Source organism: Aplysia californica, unplaced genomic scaffold (assembly GCF_000002075.1).
Source record: "Aplysia californica isolate F4 #8 unplaced genomic scaffold, AplCal3.0 scaffold00159, whole genome shotgun sequence".
Classification (NCBI taxonomy): Eukaryota; Metazoa; Mollusca; class Gastropoda; order Aplysiida; family Aplysiidae; genus Aplysia; species Aplysia californica.
The window spans coordinates 416211-417887 of NW_004797429.1; the positions used below are offsets into that span (position 1 = coordinate 416211).

The window sequence follows — 1677 nt, forward strand, 5'->3', positions numbered from 1 at the left end:
TTACTCTACTTTACTTTACTTTACTCTACTTTACTTTATTTTACTCTACTTTGCTTTACTTTACTTTACTCTACTTTACTTTACTTTACTTTACTTTACTCTACTTTGCTTTACTTTACTTTACTCTACTTTACTCTACTTTACTTCAATTTTCTTTACTTAACTTTACTTTACTCTACTTTACTTTACTCTACTTTACTTAACTTTACTCTACTTTACTTTACAATGCACTTTACCCATCTTTTCTTTCAAAAACCCACTCGTCTCCACAGACTGAGAGATGGCCAGAAGAACAAAAACCTCCCTATTCTTCCTCCTCCTCCTCGTTCTCCTCAACGTCTGGGGCTCCGTCAGCCTGGAGGGGACGTCTTCCAGTAGCCAAGACGACGACGACAACGACAGCAATGGCAGCGATTTGAAGTCGTCCAGTAGCCATGACAGCGATTGGAAGTCGTCCAGTAGCGAAGACAGCGATTGGAAGTCGTCCAGTAGCCGCGACGACAGCTCTGACAGCTCTGACAGCTCTGACAGCTCTGACAGCTCTGACAGCTCTGACAGCTCTGACAGCTCTGACAGCTCTGACGATGATGACAGATTCGACTGGAGCCAAAAGTGGCCGCGAGGCAGGGTCATGTACGAGTGGGTCACCGTGGACTTCGATTGGCCCTCCGAGGCGGTCAAGGCCGAGTACGTCAGCACGGGGAAATATGTGCCGGAGTACAACTTCCTGTCAGGCGTGAAGCTGTACAAGTAAGTCATAGGCGGGTGCTTGTGTCCTCATTTGGTAGTTTTGTTCATTAAACTTTCTCCTGTTCTTATTTGGTAGTTTTGTTCTTTTATCTTGTCCACATTTGGTAAGTTTTGTTTATTTATTTTGTCCTCATTTGCTAGCTTTGTTCATTGAGCTTTCTCTTGTCCTTATTCGGTAGTTTTGTTCATCGAGCTTTCTCCTGTCTTCCTTTGGTAGTTTTGTTCATTTATCTTTCCCTTGTCCTTATTTGGTAGTTTTGTTCATTGAGCTTTCTCCTGTCCTCATTTGGTAGTTTCGTTCTTTGAGCTGTCTCCAGCCCTTATTTGGTAGTTTTGTTAATTTATCTTTCTCCTGTCCTCATTTGGTAGTTTGGTTAATTTATCTTTCTACTGTCCTCATTTGGTAGTTGGTTCATTTATCTTTCTCCTGTCCTCATTTGGTAGTTGGTTCATTTATCTTTCTCCTGTCCTCATTTGGCAGTTTTGTTCATTTATCTTTCTCCTGTCCTCATTTGGTAGTTTTGTTAATTTATCTTTCTACTGTCCTCATTTTATCTTTCTCCTGTCCTCATTTGGTAGTTGGTTCATTTATCTTTCTACTGTCCTCATTTGGTAGTTGGTTCATTTATCTTTGTCCTGTTCTCATTTGGTAGTTGGTTCATTTATCTTTCTTCTGTCCTCATTTGGACGTTTTTTTAAATTTATCTTTCTCCTGTCCTCATCTGGTAGTTTTGTTCATTGAGCTTTCTCCTGTCTGGGGTGAAGCTGTACAAGTAAGTCATAGGCGGGTGCTTGTGTCGTCATTTAATTTGATAGTTGATTCATTGAGCTTTTTTTTAGTGTGAGTCTATGTGTCTATGTCCCTACGTCTCCTTTTCTCTCTCTCTCTCTCTCTCTCTCTCTCTCTCTCTCTCTCTCTCTCTCTCT

General features: G+C 41.1%; 2 protein-coding genes across 2 annotated transcripts in view; one reads left to right on the forward strand and one right to left on the reverse strand.

Annotated features, from left to right (window-relative positions):
• Positions 1 to 1677, reverse strand: part of LOC101849690 — a gene marked incomplete at its 5' end in the record, with an annotated part of 59415 nt that overhangs the window by 39814 nt on the left and 17924 nt on the right.
• LOC101849206 (major royal jelly protein 2) overlaps positions 1 to 1677 on the forward strand; it is a gene marked incomplete in the record, with an annotated part of 18292 nt that overhangs the window by 12568 nt on the left and 4047 nt on the right. The window contains 1 exon segment of the mRNA XM_005097624.3: positions 273 to 750. Within this exon segment, the coding sequence (XP_005097681.2) occupies positions 281 to 750 (470 nt within the window).